This window comes from Fistularia commersonii, chromosome 16 (genome assembly GCF_037954325.1).
Source record: "Fistularia commersonii isolate RoL2024-O1a breed Wild chromosome 16, RoL_Fcom_v1.0, whole genome shotgun sequence".
In the NCBI taxonomy this organism is placed as follows: domain Eukaryota; kingdom Metazoa; phylum Chordata; class Actinopteri; order Syngnathiformes; family Fistulariidae; genus Fistularia; species Fistularia commersonii.
The window spans coordinates 16,835,897-16,854,174 of record NC_141299.1 but is presented as its reverse complement, the minus strand read 5'-3'; the positions used below and the strand labels follow the sequence as shown (position 1 = coordinate 16,854,174).

Genomic DNA, 18,278 nt, shown 5'->3' with positions numbered 1-18,278 from the left:
CCACGCAAAAAGTGATTTCAGTGATTTATAAACCCTTTCTGAGCCTCCCTGCGCTTACGCCTGCACCTTTTGCTTAACTGATGTTTTTTTCTTCAGAAATATTGTTAATCTGCATTTGTCGATTCGTTATAAAAGTGGACCGACCGAGCCATATAGTCGTTCTGTTCCTGCGGCATATTTTGCAGGACTTTTTTTTGCGTGCCAGCGAAGGAGATCTCGTATTTTATCTATTCTATAAAATGAATTTAAGTTGAATTTTACTGTATTTTTTTTACATTTTTTTTCTTCTTAGGCTAGAATATGGCTATTTCATCACGGACAAAAAAATTTGTATTTATATTGTAAATGATGACAAAAAAATCACAAATGAGTTAAAAAGCTTTGAGAAAGCAATTTTGTTATTAAAGAAGGTGTGCGGACAGACATGAACTCACATGTTAGCACAAAGTAGCATAACATTTACCAAAAATGACTAAACCTTAAAGCAGGGGTCAGGAACCTTTTTGACTGGGAGAGCCATGAAAACCAAATATGTCTCAATATATTTCAATGGGAGCCATTAAGTATTTTTAATGTATAATAAATTAAATATGTCTTACTTTTAATGCAACCTCTGGTGCTGCATTGATTTGTTGGAAGTGTCGCTTTATATTTGACCGTTTCATCGATGCAATTTTATCACTGCATATTAGACATACTGCAGATCCAAATGTGAATTCCTCCGTCCAGCAGGCTGGAACGCACAGTAATCATCCTTTTTTTCTTTTCGCCATCTTTTCCGTTATGAGGGTTGAAGCGGATAAACTAGTTGGCCATCTGATAAAATAGATTTCTTCACCTTTAAAACGACCCGGACGAGCTCGGAAGCTATCGGTTCCCGACCCGACCGACGGGTAACCCGTGAAATTTATCTTCAAAACTAATTTGTTTACTTTAAAATGACACAGCGTTATGAAGAAATATCAAAAGTACTTTAAAATCAGTTCCAAACAGATTTTTTTTTTAAACTCAAAATAGTCTGGGAGCCATATACACGTGAAATTTATCTTCAAAACTAATTTGTTTACTTTAAAACGACACAGTATTATGAAGAAATATCACAAGTACTTTAAAATCAGTTCCAAACAGATTTTTTTTTTTAACTCCAAATAGTCTGGGAGCCATATACACATGAAATTTATCTTCAAAACTAATTTGTTTAATTTAAAATGACACTGTATTATGAAGAAATATCAAAAGTACTTTAAAATCAGTTCCAAACTGATTTTTTTTTTTCCAACTCAAAATAGTCTGGGAGCCATATACACGTGAAATTTATCTTTAAAACTAATTTGTTTACTTTAAAATGACACAGTATTATGAAGAAATATCACAAGTACTTTAAAATCAGTTCCAAACAGATTTTTTTTTGCAACTCCAAATAGTCTGGGAGCCATATACCGGAAGATCCATATATGGGCGTAGGTTCCCGACCCCTGACCTTAAGTAACTAATACATAGCTGTACCTTTTCTTGAGTATTTGCGGGTAGGTCTTCACCAGGTAATCTGAGATGTTATAACCCGTCAGATTTTGGAGGACGTCTCCAGTCATCCTCTTAATCTGCCGAAGAAGCGAAAATACGTTGACGGTATAAAATGCAACCTCTTCGTAAACACGGTCAGCGCAGGAACCTCTTGGCGTCGTCCGATGACAGCGACGTCCTGCACCTGAACCTCCCGACATCAGACCCACCTGAGGAGGGGGAAGCCCGCCGGCGCCCCGCGGGCAATCGGGCAGCATCCTGCGCTCTTCCTCCGTGCTGCACTGGCAGTCCGGCGAGGGTTTCTCTCTGCTCCAGTTGCCTGCGTTGAACATCTGCCAGGTGGAGAAGGAGACCTGAGGGCGCATGAAGGGGCCGAAGCGCTGGCCGTCACACTGACGCCTCCTGGGTGACCAACCAAAACGTTAGTGCAACCTTTGGTTTCCTCCTTTTTCATGACTGGATTGTGATTATTTAGTTGGATTTTTAACCCGCTGGACAATTTTATGTTGTGGATTTTTTGGTATAAAATTATAAAATATACTATAACGATAAGGCATAAAAGTGTATGACGATAACATTTTCACTATAAAATTGTAGTGTGGATTTAAAATCCAGATTTTAATCCGCGACACAATTTTATATCACAATTTTTTTCTCTTTTAATCTATGGTACAAGTATAAAAATATATAAAAATTGTAAAATAACATATAAAAATGTAGAGTTTGTTCCATATAATTATAATTGCACTGTGAAACTGTATTGGGGATAAAAATCTGGACACAATTTTAGAGTGAAAACCTGAAAGTTATATTGTTTTCTTTTGTTTTATAGTATATTTTACAATTTTATAGCAAAAAATCCACATCAAAAATTGTATAGTGGATTAAAAATACGGATTTTAGAGAAAAATTCTTGATAAAAAAAATCGTGCAGTTATTAGTATAAAACTATATAACTATAAAACTTTCAATTAAAAAATTGTATCGTAGATTAAAAATCCAGCTTTTTATCCAGTGATACAATTTTACATTATAGCACGAGTTTCAGCATCACAAATACATTTTTATACATTTATGATTTTTATGATAAAATAAGCATTTTACCATTACATAAGCGGACCAATCAGAGCATTGTGTTCTGTATTCTGAGTACTGATTGGCTCACAACCGTAGCATCATTCTCTGCATCTTGCCTTGTCCATTTCACATTAACATGCGAGTGTTTATAAGAGCTATAAAAGTATGAGAAGGCTATTAAGAGTGTGGGAAAGGTCTTAAAGATAATATGTATATATATATATATATGTATATATACATATATATATATGAAAGATAAAAATACGGTCGCAACTTTACGGATTTCCATTCAGTGCGGCTGGTTCTGGAACATAATCCCCAAAATAAATGATGGACTATTGTATGTAAAAAAGTCGCAGAACAGACAGATTTTAGCCTTACGTATTGTTGTCTTCCGTCTCTTTTTCCATGCATTTAGTACCAAAACCTGGCTGGTCGAGCAGAGCTTCCAGCAGGTTCTCCATGGCGGGATGGCCGGGGGCGTCGTTGCTGCAAATATGACAAAAAAAAAAAAAAAAAAAAAATAACAACCAAAATAACAACCGCCGCCATCATTTCTGACGGGGACGTCAGGAAAACAAGTACGGTTGTACCTGAAGAAGGTGAATTGCTCTCCGTACATCCAGGGCTGCAGCTGCAGGGCAGGATATTTCCCGAACGGAGGCACGATGAGGCTGAAGAGCAAGGCCACCAGTACGAAAACGGCCGGCAGAACGATCTGAAGCGAGAAAAGCGTCCTGATGAGGCCAGCGGTGATTGTGATTTATTTATTATTAATATTTCATTTAGGAGGAATTCCGGAGAACCCTGTCCTGTTTTGATTATTATTTTTTTTATTCGCAGCACCTGAGCAAAGAAGCCCCGGCGACTCCTGCGGGCGTAAAGCCAGCGTTTTATGAAGAGGGCCCTCAGCTGCTGCCACGTCACCCACCAGCCGCTCAGCGGCGGCCCGCCTCGGCCGTCGCCGCTCAGCGGGTCGGTTTCCTGGGGCTCTGCAGGCCAGAGGGCACAAGGAAACCTTCAACTGACATATTCATTATTTGCACCGTGGAGATTATTCCATAGTTTTGTCGACGTTGAACAAAAAAAAATCCGCACTGAAATGAAATTTGATGGCGTCATGAATGGTTAGAGAGAGGATGGCTGGAGGTCAATATGACCTACAAGCGTAAGTGAATGGTTGTACATCTATATGAGGTTGAAATGGCTGTGTGTATCTTTCTGACATGTAAATGAATGGGTGAACGATTGTACATTAATATGACCTGTGAATGAGAGAGTGAACGGTGTTACGTTTTTATATGACACATGGAGGAGTGAATGATATCCCTCCATATTACGTGCGAATTAGAGGGAAAAAGGTTGTATGCACATATAAAGTGTGAATGAATGAGTGAATGGTTGTATATTAGTCATTTGGCTTACAAAAAGTGCAATTCAGTCACCGAAGATCCAAAGTACCAGTAGTCGGAAGTCAGAAGTGATCACTTATACATACATACATTAATTTCTTCATATTTTTTTTGTTTGTTTTTTTTTGGGGGGGGGGGGGGGGGGGGGTAGTGCTTGGTGAAGATATATGTTTTTTTGATGGCTACTTGGTAGAGTAGTGACTTCTAAATAACGACGACTGGTACTTTGGATCTTCGGTTATTGAATTGCAATTTTTGTGAGTCGCTTGGGATAAAAACGTCTGCTTCATGGCTTTAATGTAATGTAATGTAATGTAATGTAACGTACGTCTATTTGACGTGTGAATGAGAGCAAATGGCCGTACATCTATAGAATATGTGAATGCGAGAGCGAATGGCTGAATATTTATTATTGTTGTGTTTTACTTGAAACTCTGGCACAACAATTTCCTTTGGGATAAATAAAGTTAACCTTATTCTTAATATCTCTATGACAAATGGTTGGGAGAGTGAATGGTTTTAGGTCTCCATATTATTTGTGAACGAGAGAGCGACAAATACAGTATACAAATACAGTAGACCCTCACTTTTCTCAGGAGTTACGTTCCAAGACCCCTGGGGAAAAGTGAATTTCTGCAAAGTAGAGACGTGGTAATTTTGATGGTATTTACAGATACAGTATATTAACCCTCAACTAACCTCATCCAACCCTTTTTGAACCTCCCATGAACTTTTATCAACCCATCATCCACTGTATTACGCTTCCCACACTCTTACTCAGTACACTAAACAGCATGGGGACCCAAGTGGACAGTATTCACCCTTAAGCCAGAGGCAGCGAAGTGGACCAGGACTTGTATGCTCGGCACAACTTACAAGGCGATCAGCCGCTTCGCTCCATGAACTAATCAACATGAGGAACACAACAATAGGCTCAATCAGCCAATAGAAGCCAAGTATGGATCTACTTAGCCAATGTTATTCCGTGTCAGATCTTGTGTCCGTAAGAGCGAGAGTTCGCAATGCTGGGTATCTTTGGGAGGGGAAGGGAGGGCAAGGGAGATCTCGTATTCTATAAAATGAATTCTAGTCAAATTTACTATATTTTTTACTGTTTTTTTTTTCTTCTTAGGCTAGAATATGGCTATTTCATCACAAAAAATAATTCAAATCCACAAAATAGCGAGGGTCCACTGAATTTGGTCCTGTGATGGGTCCTTTCATGGAAGCAACACACAATGTCTGGACCTTGAAAAACCTCGGGAAAGAGGCTAAAGTGTCCACGCAGAGGGACGATCCAGAGTTCATACTTTTAAAACGGGAGTTATTCTGGATTTACATGCTTGGTACACTAACCCCACAAGGATTAAATGAGAACTTTGATATTAAACCTTGTTTATGTCCGCAGGTCTGTCCATCTGTTTATCTGTGTCCGTCCACAACATATAAGGTATTCTTTGTGTCTATATTAATTTTCTCTGTTGGTGTGTTGGTCTGATCCCTTATGTAGATATTTTTTGGATGCTGAAAACCTTCAATCACAAAGGCTTTTTCAGTCCCCATTTGTAGATATCTGTACATGTGTAAAAATGTAAAAAAGTATCGGTGTCTAGGGGTCGGTTCTCGAAAAGTAATGAAGAGAATGTTTAATGTTACAAGGACAACATATACACAACAACAGGCACAAAAAAAAGGGAGGGAATCGATCACATGATCATTCTCTTCAAATAACATATTTGTAAAGACATATTTTTCCGATAAGAATCTAAGGAAGAGCCTAGTTTTTGCTAAAAAAGTCACGCGTGCGAGAATAAGTGCTTTGTGTTATATGTAAAATAAATCGTATTTTCTTTTTGGAGCATATTTTTTGTCGTGCAGATTTTTTCCAAACTCTAATAAGTCCATTCTTTTTGATCCAGCACCCTTGCTAGGCAGTGGTTTTCTTCTCTGACTGCTTGTCCAGGGCAAACTCTGCTTAAACAACAAATAATGAATAACTGAATTGAAAGTGTTTTCTACTTTACAAGCAAGTCGAGCTCTAGTTTGACTAATGCATTTTTTTAATCAAAAAGTTGTATTCTGCAGACGGTGAAAATTTAACCATGTGTCTAATCGCGAGTGCACTTTGGGGTAGCGTGATATGAAAATACCTTGTTTACCAAGTCTTTTCCTTCCTGGCAGCATTATGGGGGGGGAAAAAAAAAAAAAAACAGATCGGCATGAAACGGCAGAATTAGAAACCCGTTACGCGAAACAAGTGTGAGCGCACCTGTCTCTTGCTCTTCGGCTTGCTGCCCCTCCGCCGTTCCTCCTGCCGGCCGCTCCGGCGGCTTCGTCCACGGCTCCGGCTCCACGTCCACGCCCGTCTCTTCGGCCACCCGGAGGAAGATCTGGGAAAAGGACGGAAGCGATGAGGAGGTCGTCCGCGTGGAGTTTTTCCTCGCTTCGTGTCTTAAGAAGACGAGGAGTTTGGCATTTGCTTTACCGCCCCGACCAGGAGGGGTCGGTGCAGATCCTGCTCCAGAAGTCCGCTATCACCGCTAATCCAATGCTAAGGCTAAGCCCATTACGACCTTGGCTGCTCTACAAATATCCGGCGTTTCTGCTAAAACCCGGCTGAGCGCACGCGGCCGGGAATACGAAGATCACTGTTTCTGCAGCCACGTGTTTCTGACTTGAAATATCCTTGTGACTGTCGAGGTTTTTCTTTTTTAAATTGTGACTAGATGTCATAATAGTGTCCGAGGACGGACCTCAAACCCAAAAAGAGCAGATTTTGGACACGATGTTGAACATTTGTATCGCAGGAACTGGAACTGAAGGATGTTGTGTGTTTTGTCTCGTGTTTGGTTAAAGCGATCTATCCAGAAACGCCAAGTCGTACTTCCTCCAGCGTACTGTCCGACAGGCCGTAGCTCCTGATGCCCAGCTCGCCCAGCCTCTGGTCCATTTCGGACAGGAAGACGCCCAGGCTGCTGTTTTTGGCCGCCGACTGCGGCACGTTTATCACCGCCTCGTGCCCCGACTCCTCCGCCAGCCTCGCGCCCGGGATGTGCTGCTGAGCCAGGTGGAGCAGAGCTGCCAGGGCTGACAAAAAAAGACGGCGTCTTTTCTCATTCAATCATCGCTTTAAGACCTCTGGATCGCACCGAACTTAAGTTTAACACTCACAAAAGCCACTGTCCTCACTTCCGAGCCCGGTGTCTTCACTGATGGAGGAATCGCTGTCCTGAAACACAAGTAGATCTTCAGCGGAGGGCGGATTTTTCTCGGACACACGATCTACGACGCCGTGGGACGGTCCACCAAACCTTGGTGGGCGCTGGCATCTTGTTGCAGCTGGCGCTGGCGCTGCAGGGCGTGCTGTGGTCCAGTCCCTCCTTCTTGACCACGGTCAGGTAGTATCCGGACCCCAGTCTGGATTTGAGGAAGAGCGGCGAGCCGCAGCAGCACAGCTTCCCCTGCGAGATGATGGCGATGCGGTCGCCCAGCAGCTCCGCCTCGTCCATGTAGTGGGTCGACAGGATGATGGTGCGGTCTGGAAAAAGTAAAGAAGACATTCATTCCTTCATTATCCGAACCCTCTCATGCCGAAAAATGCAACCTTTAACCTTCTCATACAACCCACTCGTGCACGCCATAGTCACAACAATTCTCCCTTTCATTCCCACCATATATTATATATATATTTCCTACTATTATTTATTATTGTTATGCTTTACTTGAAACTCTGGCACAACAATTTCCTTCGGGATAGATAAAGTTGTTCTTATTCTTATAACCATACACCCTCTATTTTATTCAGCATGTAGATATACAACCATTCACACTCTCATATCAAAAAATGTAACCTTTCACCCTCTCATGTACATGTCATAAAGTCACAACAATTCACCTTTCATTCACACATCATCTAGTCCAGGGGTCGGCAACCCATGCGGCTCTTTTATCTTTACACAGCGGCTCCGAGAGGCTTGGGAAAATAAATTACAAATATTTAATTGAAGTGTATTTCATTTGTGTTAATTCCTTTTTTTTACTTTTAGTTCTAAGTTGGAAGATTATTGTGATCTTGAAAAATTAAATAAAATTATATTTATTATTTTTCGCCGCTCAAAATAACGTCACCCTCGCGGAAGCCGGTATACCCGCCAGCCGGTAAAGTCCCGATTTGCAGATGCTGAGCGCAGAAGTTCAGGAGCACAAGTCCCATAAACCGGGTAAAAGAAATATTTATGAAGATATTTTGCAAATATTTATTTTTTATTGTTTACTGACACAGTGATTTTTTCCCGATTTATTTTTAAAATTCAGGTCAAGGCTCCGCTACACGCTCTGAAAGCCCAAAGCTCAAAATGAGTTCATTACATAAATTAAATTTTCTCTGTAATACTTTGTGAATTTCAGAAGCAACACACTACACACTTATTTATACAAAGTGTAACGGTAATAAAAAGCAATATATACAGTGGTACCTTAATTTTAGATGTCAAAAAGTAATTGCGGCTCCCTGTGTTTTCTTTTCCGAGGAAACCGGGTCCAAACGGCTGTTTGGGTGTTACGGGTTGCCGACCCCTGATCTATACATACATTATAACCATTCATCCTCCCATTCACACATAAAATATAGACATGCAGCCATTCACCCTCTCATTCAGTCATGTAGATATACATCCATTCACCCTTTCATATTGAAAAATGCAACCTTTCAATCATAAAACAGACATACCACAATTCACCCTTTCATTTACATATCATCGAAACATGAATCCATTCACCCTCTCATTCATATGTCATTTAGAGACATGCGACCGCCCACGTCAAAAAATGCAACCTTTCTCAGTCACATTGGATAAAGACGTACAATCATCCAGACGTTATAAAGAGACACAAGAATACACCCTTTCATTCACACATATAGATATATAACATTCATTCTGTCATTCACAGCTTCTGACAGACGGTTTCTGCAGGTCACTTGTTAGAAAACGTCGACCTAATTTTACCGCCTTGCATCAAAAACTAATGCAAGTCAGAAGACAGAAGTCAGAAGACGTCGGCTCAAATTTGTCTCACACCTTTGCGGTATTTCAGCAACAGATCCCAGATCCCCCGGCGGGAGTAGGGGTCGACGCCGGCGGTGGGCTCGTCCAAAACCACCACCTTGGAACCTCCGACAAACGCTATCGCCACGGAGAGCTTCCTTTGCATGCCACCTGAGAGGAAAGGGATGAATTTCAGCTGCGGAAAAGTAAAAGAACCCGGAGAGGAGGGCGGGCGGGGGGGGGGATGATTTTTGGAGTTTCACCGGAGAGGTTTTTGGCTTGTTCGTGTCTTTTGTGCAAAAGGCCGACATCCTCCAGCAGCGTGTCCAGCTCGGCTCTGACCTCCGCTTCGGACAGACCCTTGAGGCGACCGTAGAACCACACGTGTTCCTCCACCGTCAGGCTGGGAACGCAAAGGGAAAAAACAAAATGAGAATGAAGAACAACTTTATTTATCCCGAAGGAAATTGTTGTGCCAGAGCAAAAACACAACAGTAATAGATAATAGTAGGAAGGAGGAAGAATAAGAAATACAATGAAACATAAATTGTCTTAACTGTTAACTACAAAGATTTGAAGATTCCCTGCGTCTGAGGGAAGAGGAATTAAAAAGTCTGTTAGCGCCATGTTGCACCTCCAGTAGTAAAATCATGAATGAATTTTAGTAAATATAAATGCGCTTGATTGTATCACCTTTCACTGGTAAATAAAAACTTTGTGTCGTTGCTTTAACAGCTTTGCTTTGCAGCGAGGCCGCTGGATTATCGCCCGGTGTGTGTGTGTGTGTGTGTGTGTGTGTGTGTGTGTGTGTGTGTGTGTGTGTGTGTGTGTGTGTGTGTGTGTGCCAAAAAAAGCCGCCCGTGTTGGAACTGTACCTGACTGTCCCTGGACTTGTAAACAAAGCACTTTTTACCCTGAAAACCTGAATCCAACATTGGGTTTGGGTGCTTCCTTCATACGTTGCGATTGTCCTTTTCTTTTAAATGACTTGAAAAAGTCGATTTTTGCCAAAAATAACAGAAAATAGCGTTTGCAGAGGATAATGGGTATTTGTGCACTCAACATTGGTATAATCAAACAATCTCTGGGAGTGTTTGGGAAGAAGGCTGCACATTTGGAAACCTCTACAGTACCACACATTTCTAACTTGACTATTTTAGCTAAAAAGAAAGAAAAGTTATAAATAATAATAGTAATAATTTGTGTGACTTACCACTGTCATCAATGCATTATTTATATTTGCATAATTTTTAAAATTAATTTTTACTACCCATATCATTCACCATTCCTTGCACAAGGCATTTCTCATTTCTTTTTATATTTTGTATTCTACAACTATATACATATATATATATATTTTTTTTTTTTCTTTGTTTATTTTGTATCTATATCATCGCTTCTCAAATAGTGCGTATTTTTCCACTGTTTAGTAGTTTAGTAGTAGTAGTACCTGTATAGTAGTGCAGTTTTTCGCACCGAGCATGCACACACACACATACACACACACACACACACACACACACACACACACACACAAAGCAGGAGAAATAAAGTGCAGTGAACTGCAGTATCATAATTCAAACCCCGCTTCCAAAATCCGTGCACTGCAAAACGTGCTATTTGTCGCCATTAATCCTGTCTTCATCATCTTAATTCAAAAAATAAAATAAATAAAAAAAAAATCAGCACAAATTGTTTTATTCCATTTTTGTTTTGTAGGTTAAAGCGTGTTCTATATTGTGCTCCTGAGTTAATGTTGCTGATCAATTTGAATGTATTACTATTTATTATGTTTATTTAATTCGATTTTTCCGGTCAAAAAATGTTTATAGTTTAAAAAAGGATTTAATTTTTTACAATTTCATGCAAATCGATGCACTTTGAATCTTTTCCGTTACAGACTAAAAACCAATGTTAATAAAGTTTTTCTTCATTTCAAGTTAATCTGGAATATTTGCATATTATTTCTATTACTGTTTGGACACTTTTCCGTCCCGTGCCGCTGCTGTGAACGTTGAATTTCCCCCATCGTGGGATCAAATATGGAAAGGAATGAAACACAGGGATTTCTTAAATGACATTTTGCAAAGAGGCGTATCAGGAAAAACCGTCCCTGCTGTCTCGGGATGCAATAAAAGAGCCGGCCTTACATGTCAAACAGGACGTTGTGTTGCGGACACACTCCCAGCGTCCTCCTGATCACGTCCATGTCGTGGCGAATGTCCATCCCCCGGATGTAAACTGTCCCGGAGGTGGGGGGGAAGAGGCCGGTCAGGATAGATCTGCCGCACAAACACACACGCCAGGCTAAAACACTTTGTTTCCTGACAAAAAAAAAAAACACTCCTATGGCAATAATCCCACGCGAGTCCTACATGGTGGTGGTCTTGCCGGCTCCGTTGTGACCCAGAAACGAGGTGATCTGTCCCTCGTAGAACTTCAGGTTGAGATGGTTGACGGCCAGCTTGGCCCCTTTCTTGTAAATCTTCACCAGGTTTCTGATGCTGACGCCGAGGGCCAGATCCCGCGGCTCCGGCTCGATGGGATCTGCGCGTTCATTTGGTGGATGAACCACCGGATTAAAAACATGCGAGGCGTGAAAAACATTTTTTGTGTGTGACACCAATAATTAATGCTGCTCCACGCCGATGACCCGATTCCACTAAACACATTACAGCAAGCTGCTCAGGAGCGCCGGAGAACCGACCCCTCAGCCGGCTGGATGCCGCAAAGCCTGGGCTGATGCTCATATTCGGTCTCCTTGAGGTCTTGAACCGCGCACTCAATGGGATTATTGTCTCAATGCATTAACTTGATTTGCCGGTTAATAGGCTTACGCTTCCAAAACAACCAGTACGGTCTTTAAACTGGTGCACGCGGCGTTTTCCTCCTCTTCCTACCTTCATCCTGCTCGGCGGGCGCCGCGGGGATCGGCAGGCCGGCCTCCAGGGGCGCGCCGCCCCAGTAGTTGACCTGGAAGACGAAGTACCAGGGCCTGGGGATCCCGTATTCACCTGAGATGCAAATATCCAGGTGGTTAAACAGAAACACGGCCCATGTGTGCACTTGGACGCAGGATAAATAATGCATCTTGAAAAAATAAATGAATGAATAAATGAATTGCTGACGCTACCTTTACTTTTCCGAGCCTAATTCTATTTTTTTTTTTTTTTTTAGAACAAAATAGAATCGAAAGAGTAGTTTTACTCAACTTCTCCCATTTACAGCAGTCAAACATTTCCCTTTAAGTGTGTGACATAATAAAAGCCTATTGGAGAGTTAAAATCTAACCATTTTCAGTATATTTAGATTCACTCCTCTGAATTCAGCTTATCAGCCAAATATATTTATAATCTAAAACAGGGGGTCAAACATACGTCCAACTCAGCCCATGGAATCAATCTGTGCAATATTCAGAACTGTGCAATATTTCATTTCATAACAGCTACACTACAATTTTTCCTTTTATCATACTATTGTGCACTCCTTACCTCACTTGTTACTAAGACACTTATAGTTTTATCACTTGTTTACTAAGACACTGTATAGTTTCACTGAGACACTTTATGGTTTATTTTTATTTCTAATTCTGCCTTTTTCTTTTTATTATTTATTACTGTTATATTTTCTGTAACTCCGGCACAACAATTTCCTTCGGGATTAATAAAGTTGTTCTTATCTTATCTTATCTTAAATCTACAATTTGAAAAAAAATCCATAAAAAAAATCATGAACCACTTTTTGGGAATAAAAATGCAGTTCCTGTATCGTCTGCTGGAGACACACTGTTTTTGTGGGTTTCTGCAACACGGCACCACATTATGTGACTCAGAACTTACAGCAGGTAGCAGCAATGCGGCTTCCGGGTCTGTAAATAGCATTTTGTCTTATTTTTAAGAATCTACTTGGTGTTCCGATGGCCCCGACACCCTCATCAGCAAGATGTCGTTGTCAAAAAAGACAAAAGTGGATGTGGAGTGTAGGGTTTTGCAAATAAAAAAAAAGAAATAAGAAACCTGTATGCTTGGTGTGGATGTGCTACGCTGAGACTCGCCATCGCGAAAAATACAAAAAAAATGTTGGAAATCGCACTTTTTTTTAATGAATCTCAGGTTGTTCGTCATGTATTTTTTTCAGTTCAACATCAAATTAGCGCCGTACGTGAGTTCGACCCCCCTGATCTAAACTAAAGTGACCTCCGGCTTACCAGGAAACACAGCCTCGATGTACCAGGCCGCCACGGCGTAGATGAAGGCGTCTACGTAAAGCATGATGATAGAAATGGTGAAGCTGTACGAGTCGCCCTCCACGGCGCTCAAATGCAGGTTGTACCACTGGATCCCGACGCCCTGCTCCTCGTACTGAGAGAAGTACTCGCAGCCGAACCCGAAGGCCACGGGAGAGAGGAAACTCTAAGAGAAGAAGGTGAAAAAGTGAAACGCCGTTCAGTCGGACTTTACCAACGCGAGTCCACGCGGCTGCCGTACTCACGGCCAGGACTTTGTGAGTGATGTTGAGGTGGTCTCTCCAGGCCACGCACAGGACGTAGGGCAGGTACAGGCTGAAATAAATGAGGCCGCCGCAGGCGGCGGCCAGGTTGGCCTTGGAGAAGAAGGTACTGATGAGGAACGACTGCATGATGGTGGCGGTAGCAAACGCCAGCAGGAAGAAGAACACGACGGACGGATCGCTGTACGGCAGGATGTCTCCCCACTGGAAGGAAGGTGAGAGGACGAGTGAAAGGACGGGAGTGTTTCAGGAAATAACAAAGAAAAGCTGTTAGACCAGTGGTTCTTAACCTTGTTGGAGGTACTGAACCCCACCTGTTTTACATGCGCATTCACCGAACCCTTCTTTATTGGATGGAGGATCGGTTCGTTAATGGGTGCAAAGAACAGGCAGAGTAGCCTTTTCATGGAATCTGGCTCCCTTCACCTTGAATCCAGCAAGCGCTATGTTCTTGTAGTTCCCATCTCCATGCAGCTGAAGGAAGCCTTCCCTTAGTTTTGCCGGTGCTGGACTAGAATTGCTCATCTTGTCTTTGCAAATCATGCGGTTAGGACATCGATTCCAATCGCGTTCCGTCATACATGTGAATCCGTATTGTACGTATTCTTCCGACCGCTTTCTTTTTTTGCCCGACATAATCAGTATGAAGGGATTAAGATATTAAGAAAGAAATCACATGACGTACCATCACGACAGTCACAAGTTACTACAACTGAGCGCGCCAAAATCCCCGCAGCACGGATAGGCCGAGCTATGTAGCGTGATCACCTGCGGCTAGTGATGTCATCACCAATGTGTGTCTTGACCTCCGCCGAACCCCTGAGACTGACTCGCCGAACCCCTGGGGTTCGATCGAACCCAGGTTAAGAACCACTGTGTTAGAGTTTGCATCCTCAGCATCTTACATTGAGTGTTTTTGAGTGTTTTTGTGCAGCGGAAACTTGACTTACGAGCGCCAACTTTTGAGCTCTTTCAAGATACGAGGCGTTGCCGTCAGAGGATTTGTGGTTTTGCGATACCGACCGAAATGTGAGTTAGGAGCGAGCGGGATGAGCGTTTGACGACGACGACGACGACGCGCGCGTTGCAGGAAGTTTTAGTGTCAATTTCTCTGCATGTGATGGACATACAGAGGAATCGAAAAGTTTCTCACGATCTCACGGCGACATGAAATCAACAAAATAATCGGATGTGCCGCCAACGGCTAGGTGGCCCAGATACAATCATGGAAAAACATGAGTAAAGTGTGTGTGTGTGTGTTATTGTCTGTAAGATATCATGAGTGAGAGCAGCGTATACATGTATGTATCAAAAATACAAAAAAAGGAAATTTCAAAAAAAAAAAAAAAAAAAAAAGAGAATCATATATATATATATATATATATATGTGTAAACAATAAATATATAAACCAATACAATTAAAAAGAGAATCATACACACACACACACACATATATATATGTATCGTATATATATACATATTTATACATACGTACATACATACACACACACACACACACACATATATATACCTATATAATATATATAATTCTCCTTTTTCTTTTAATTTTATTCTACCCCATGTGTCCCCAAACACCCCTCGGGTACAAATTAAGTTTTTCTGATTCTGATAATCAAATTTATACAATAAAATACACATTCTCTTTTATTATGCATAATTATTATTGTTTATAAATGATATGGTATTTATGAAGTCTATTTTTCTCAGTTAAAAACGCATCACGAAAAAAAAAGGCGGGACTTTTTTGGTGGACCGCGACAGATTAATAGCATTTCGATTCATTTTAACGGGGAAATCCAATTTTTTCGACGTACGAGCAAATTGATTTCGGAGCTCAGTCACGAATTGAATTAAACTCACGAGTCAAGGTTCACGTACAGACGTGGACTGGATGCAAAATGTATCAGAAACAGATAAAGGAGTATCTCGGTGTTCCCATCTTGCCTTGAGCAGACCGATGAGGAGCGCGGCGGACACCAGGAAAGGGAGGATGCTACTGATGAACCAGCTGAGCCACAGCGTCCCCGTGCTCAGACCCATGATCCTCATGGTCTCCTTGAGCCGGGCCTCCTTCTCGTACACCACACCTTTTATGATCATGGCCACCGAGTAGATCCACGCCAGGGTCATGAAAAGCGGAAGCGAGCGGTTGAGCACTCGGAGGAAGCTGGAGGAAGGAAAAAAAAAAAAACGGGTGATGTTCGGAGATGCGAAGGAATCACGCGGATGAAATATTCGGACTTCCGACTCACACGTCGTCCACGTAGCAGGGGTACGGCATCTGCTGGATGTAGATGCCGGTGGTTTGTTCGACGCCCGTCAGGCTGCGGATCAGCGCCCTCTCCACCAGGTCCTGGACGTACACGAAGCCGCCCCAGATGTAGCGCATGTCGCTGAACGGGTCGGCGGCCGGACCAGGATCCCAGAATCTGAAAGGTAAACGATCCAAATGTCATCTCGATTTCCATAAAAAAAGCGGAGATTTCCCTTCGTACCTGTCCTTTATTTTATTCGTGCGCGTGACATCGTCGATGTCCATCCTGATCTTGTAGGACACGTGGGGCGGCAGCTCGGAGGACGAGGAGTTTGGAAGCAGGAAAACGACGCCGGCCCAGAACTGTCTGTCCTCCAGGAGCCTCAGAGCCCGGGCGATCAAATGCCCCTCGGTCTCCAGCCCCTCCAGCTTGTTCGAGGGGAAACACTGCAGGAGATAGCGGGAAACGCTAATGAAGTGCATTTATTCCAGCATTCACATAGACCCAGAAAAAGCATATGACAGGGTGCCAAGAGAGGAGCTCTGGTATTGTATGAGGACGTCTGGAGTGGCAGAGAAGTATGTTAGACTGGTGCAAGACATGTATGCTCGCTGTGAGACACTGGTGCAGTGTGCTGTAGGGGTAACAGAGAAGTTCAAGGTGGAGGTGGGACTCCATCAGGAGTCAGCTCTGAGCCCCTTCTTGTTCGCAATGGTGATGGATAGGCTGACAGATGAGGTTAGACAGGAATCCCCATGGACCATGATGTTTGCTGATGACATTGGGATCTGTAGTGAGAGCAGAAAATAGGTAGAGGAAAATCTAGAGAGGTGGAGGTATGCTCTGGAAAGGAGAGGTATGAAAGTTAGTCGCAGCAAGACAGAATATATGTGTGTGAATGAGAGGAACTCGGGTGGAACGGTGAGGCTACAGGGAGTGGAGATCAAGAAGCTGGAGGATTTCAGGTACTTAGGGTCAACAGTCCAGAGCAACGGAGAGTGTGGAAAAGAGGTGAAGAGATGGTCCAAGCAGGTTGGAATGGGTGGAGAAAAGTGTCAGGGGTACTATGTGATAGAAGACTTTCAGCCAGAATAAAAGGAAAGGTGTACAAGACAGTGGTGAGACCAGCGATGATGTTTGGACTAGAAACTGTTCCAATGACCAAAAGACAGGAGCCAGAACTAGAGGTGGCAGAGATGAAGATGTTGAGGTTCTCTTTGGGAGCGACCGGGATGGAGAGGATCAGGAATGAGTCTATCAGAGGAACAGCACATGTTAGATGTTTTGGAGAGAAGCTCAGAGAAGCCAGACTGAGATGGTTGGGTCATGGACAGAGGAGGGATAGAGAATATATTGGTAGACGGATGCTGGAATTGGAGCTGCCAGGCAAGAGGTCTGGAGGAAGACCAAAGAGAAGATTTATAGACGTAGTGAGAGAGGATATGAAGGTAGTTGGTGTGAGAGAGGAGGATCCGGAGAATAGGGTTAGATGGAGAAAGTTGACTCGCTGTGGCGACACCTGAAGGGAAAAGCCGAAAGAAGAAGAAGAGTCACAAGCGTGATCTGCTCCGGCGGGAATGACACCTCTGTGACTTGTGCAAGGGTGGTGATGCTGTGGTTGAGGTCGTTGTAGACGTCCAGCCAGGTGAGGGGAGCTCCGGGCTTCCGGGTTGCATCCGGCGGGGGCGCGGACAGGAAACGCGCGATCCGCGAAGCCGTCCAGGACGTGTTCTCCAAACGCATGTTGACCAGCACAGCAACCTCGGGGCGCCTTAACAGATCCTGTTCCACAGACGCATGGAATACAAGCATTAGCGACGGACGCGCGCTTGGAGACCGAATGGAACGGCAGCTGTCGAATTAGACCTGCAGCAGCTGAAGCTCGGCGCTGGTCTGCATGTAATCCCTGACGACGGGTCCGACCTCCATCCAGACTTCGTTGAGCTCCTGCAGGATCCGCAGGTCCTGGAAGGTCCGATTCACCTTGGACGGACGAGAGGGATCGCTCACTTCTTCACCGACGGCGAGGGATTCTCTGCGACGCCGTTTTCCGTCTGACTCTTACCTCTCTCATGACTTGCCGGACCGCAGGAGTGTCGGGCGTGTAGAGCAGTTTTCCAATGAACAGCGGCTTGATTCCTTGCCAGACGATGCGGGACAAGGGGTTGGACTCCAGACCCTGGATCAGACCCTCGCAGAACGGGGCTGTCGGGTGAAGAAAAGCGAAACACTTATGTAACCAGATCACGACAGAGTCTTGATATCCTGATCCCTCGGACGCGTCTCCCTGTAGCTTTTGCAATGAACTAACGAAAATAAAATGTATTTTATTTTGGTTCCTTCATTTTTAAAATGCCATTTCAAATGTGGCGATCTTGTCACGTCTAAATAAAACGTATTAAAATATTTTTGTATATTTGGAGAGTTGAAGATAT

At 43.0% G+C, this 18,278-nt stretch overlaps 1 protein-coding gene across 4 annotated transcripts in view; it reads right to left on the bottom strand.

Annotated features, from left to right (window-relative positions):
* Positions 1 to 18,278, bottom strand: part of abca7 (ATP-binding cassette, sub-family A (ABC1), member 7) — a 43,571-nt gene that overhangs the window by 15,409 nt on the left and 9,884 nt on the right. For 2 of the 4 annotated variants that reach the window (XM_086161870.1, XM_086161872.1), the window contains 23 exons: positions 17,909 to 18,048; positions 17,710 to 17,826; positions 17,428 to 17,625; positions 16,084 to 16,289; positions 15,841 to 16,017; positions 15,533 to 15,755; positions 13,550 to 13,771; positions 13,266 to 13,470; positions 11,959 to 12,072; positions 11,434 to 11,605; positions 11,209 to 11,340; positions 9,322 to 9,461; positions 9,092 to 9,229; positions 7,325 to 7,551; positions 7,185 to 7,242; positions 6,898 to 7,100; positions 6,283 to 6,403; positions 6,164 to 6,187; positions 3,448 to 3,593; positions 3,195 to 3,319; positions 2,983 to 3,090; positions 1,734 to 1,926; positions 1,507 to 1,601 (listed from right to left, as the gene is read on the bottom strand). In XM_086161870.1, coding sequence (XP_086017996.1) covers positions 1,507 to 1,601; positions 1,734 to 1,926; positions 2,983 to 3,090; positions 3,195 to 3,319; positions 3,448 to 3,593; positions 6,164 to 6,187; positions 6,283 to 6,403; positions 6,898 to 7,100; positions 7,185 to 7,242; positions 7,325 to 7,551; positions 9,092 to 9,229; positions 9,322 to 9,461; positions 11,209 to 11,340; positions 11,434 to 11,605; positions 11,959 to 12,072; positions 13,266 to 13,470; positions 13,550 to 13,771; positions 15,533 to 15,755; positions 15,841 to 16,017; positions 16,084 to 16,289; positions 17,428 to 17,625; positions 17,710 to 17,826; positions 17,909 to 18,048 — 3,484 coding nt within the window. The remainder of the gene's footprint in view (positions 1 to 1,506; positions 1,602 to 1,733; positions 1,927 to 2,982; positions 3,091 to 3,194; positions 3,320 to 3,447; positions 3,594 to 6,163; positions 6,188 to 6,282; positions 6,404 to 6,897; positions 7,101 to 7,184; positions 7,243 to 7,324; positions 7,552 to 9,091; positions 9,230 to 9,321; positions 9,462 to 11,208; positions 11,341 to 11,433; positions 11,606 to 11,958; positions 12,073 to 13,265; positions 13,471 to 13,549; positions 13,772 to 15,532; positions 15,756 to 15,840; positions 16,018 to 16,083; positions 16,290 to 17,427; positions 17,626 to 17,709; positions 17,827 to 17,908; positions 18,049 to 18,278) is intronic. The other 2 variants (XM_086161873.1, XM_086161874.1) reach the window with 2 other exon arrangements.